The 2,631-nt window shown below is 44.6% G+C and overlaps 1 protein-coding gene across 1 annotated transcript in view; it reads left to right on the top strand.

Moving 5' to 3' along the window:
* The window catches only part of LOC104385249 (cytochrome P450 3A9-like), a 10,909-nt gene that overhangs the window by 7,069 nt on the left and 1,209 nt on the right, over positions 1-2,631 (top strand). Inside the window, exons 8-11 of the mRNA XM_009993683.1 lie at positions 335-462; positions 1,064-1,148; positions 1,543-1,703; positions 2,341-2,567. Of these exons, the coding sequence (XP_009991985.1) occupies positions 335-462; positions 1,064-1,148; positions 1,543-1,703; positions 2,341-2,567 (601 nt within the window). The remainder of the gene's footprint in view (positions 1-334; positions 463-1,063; positions 1,149-1,542; positions 1,704-2,340; positions 2,568-2,631) is intronic.

Raw genomic sequence — 2,631 nt, 5'->3', positions numbered from 1 at the left:
TCCTGCTGTAGTGTGCACAAGGCACAGCAGTAACCTGTCCTCAGAAAGCAGGACCTTGGAAAAGAAGGTGGTATATACTTTAATTATCTCTTAAAGCAAATATTATATCCAGCTCAGTTGTGCTCACTTGACAGAAACTTGGGACAGTGTTGCATCAAGTATCCCAAGGGAAGGAGAAAGAGGAAAAAGGGCAAAATCCAGGCTTTTTCTAGGTGAAGAAATCAAGAAATAATTTCTCAGCACTATCATTGCTTTCTCAGTAACATTCACAGCTCTGTTACAAGAGGCAGAGTTTGTTTGCAATGTACAATTTTATTCCTCATTTGTTTTCCAGTTGTATTCCCATTCCTTAGTCCTCTTTTGGCTAAGTTCAACGTAAGCTTCTTCCCCAGTGATGCTGTAGATTTCTTCATAAGATCCATCTCCAAAATTAAGCAGGATCGTGAAAAGAAGGGTCACAAGGTAAATGGGTGGGAATTTACCAACAGCTGTGGCAGAAAATACACTGAAGTGAAATATAATGAGGGTGATGATCTAAAAGGTGAGGCCAAAATCCAATGACTTAACAAAACCTCAAGTGTAAACACTTGATTTTAATACTGTCAGAAAAGCCTCACCAAACCAGTCCTGGCAGAGAAGTAACTGAACTTTATACATTGGTGATCTGAAGCTAAATCCAGATAAAGCTTTGATAGCGTTGATCTAAATTTGGGTTTGCAGAATTTGTATTAAGTGAACAAAGTAAGAGCTCCCTGAAGATGATCAGACAGAGGAAGAGAGCTGAGTAAGCAGCACAAGAGCAGCAATTCCCCCTTTCAGGGTTGCACCTTCCCCTCTCACTTTTCAAAACCTGAAGCTGAGACACTGCTCTCCCACCCAAGGGCTTCATGAAAAGGACAGCTAGGTTTCCAAAATAAAATGTGTTATGTTTCTCTGCAAGGAAGGAATCTGCATTATGGAGGCACCTTCAGTTTTAAAATTGTGCTAAGGCTACAAAATGTGCTTATCTGAGCCCTCCCTGAGGGATCTGCCACCCAAGAAACTCTCTTGCTTTTCTTACCAGGGTAGAGTGGATTTTCTGCAGCTGATGCTTGAGTCCCAGAAATCATCCAATCATGAGAACAATGAAACCAATCACTCGTACAAAGGTAACAATATATCCAAATACTCATCATGGAAATAGGGACTGTGGGAGCAAGGACAATACTGGGGGTAGTTTCCCAGAGAATGGCTCAATGGGTCACCACCATCTCCACTGACCAGCTCCACACAGAAGTTTCTGTCCCTCGTTGCCAGCACTGGGTTGAGGGGAATTCCCCAGGACCTTTGCCAGGCAGTAGAATTGCTGTGTCAGCCATTTAGACCTGGATAATCATCTGGCTCCTCTATCACATGTTTTTTTCCAGACAGATAGCAGAGTAGCTATAAATGTGTTATCAGAAAAGAAAGACACCAAACCTGCCTGAACCCCACCCATTGCCACCTGTTCCTTGCTGAGACTGTCAGCCAAGGCAAATCTCTCCGTGTCCTCTTTCCTCACAGCCCTGACCGACTCAGAGATCCTGTCCCAAGCATTCATCTTCATTTTTGCTGGCTATGAGCCCACCAGCAACACACTTAGCTACCTGGCCTACGAACTGGCCACACACCCTGACGTGCAGCAAAAGCTGCTGGAGGAAATCGACACCGTTTTACCCAACAAGGTAAGGGACACTGAGTGATGGCAGAGACCCTCTGACCCTGCTGTCCTCTCCTCATTCAGTCCAGACAATGAGAAATTTCTCTCTTAAACACCCTCCTCCTGGGATCTCCCAACAGCTCTAAGAGACACACAGCTCAGCCCCATAGTGACTTTATTTTGGCAGCTGGAACCTTCCAGGCCACCATCCTACACAAAGCCATTTGCCATACTCTTCTCCCACGCACAAGTGGATGTAGGTTTCCTGGTATTTCCATCACTCAGGGATGGAAAATCATAGAGTCATCGAGGTTGGAAAAGACTTTAAAGATCATTGGATCCAACTGGCCATACTCTTCTCCCACGCACAAGTGGATGTGGGTTTCCTGGTATTTCCATCCCTCAGGGATGGAAAATCAGAGTCATCAAGGTTGGAAAAGACTTTCAAGATCATCGGGTCCAACTTTCTGCCCTACAATCCTTAACCACTAAACCATCTGCAATGGAACCAATTACACAATTTCTACCTTGCATTTTCTTCCTCAGTTAGTCTGAGACACCAATGGGGGAGAAAGGGTTGGGCACTTTCTGGACTCAGCAGTCATTTTAGGAAAATCCAACATGTCAACATACCTGGTGACTTTTCTCCTGTTGTCCTACAGGCTCCTCTCACCTATGATGCCATGATGCAGTTGGAATATCTTGACATGGCAGTGAATGAAACCCTTCGGCTCTTCCCCCTTGGAGGACGAATTGAGAGAACCTGCAAGAAAGATGTAGAAATAAATGGAGTGACCATTCCCAAGGGAACTATTGTAATGATCCCACCCTTCGTCCTGCAGCGCAGCCCTGAGTACTGGCCAAACCCAGAAGAGTTCAGACCAGAAAGGTACAAAACCAACCAAACCATAATGAAAGGGAATAAATATCATGCTGCTTTTTCTTCATGCAGT

Source organism: Chaetura pelagica, unplaced genomic scaffold (genome assembly GCF_000747805.2).
Source record: "Chaetura pelagica isolate M959 unplaced genomic scaffold, ChaPel_1.0 scaffold213, whole genome shotgun sequence".
Taxonomy (NCBI): Eukaryota; Metazoa; Chordata; class Aves; order Apodiformes; family Apodidae; genus Chaetura; species Chaetura pelagica.
This window is presented reverse-complemented; position numbering and strand designations above follow the sequence as displayed.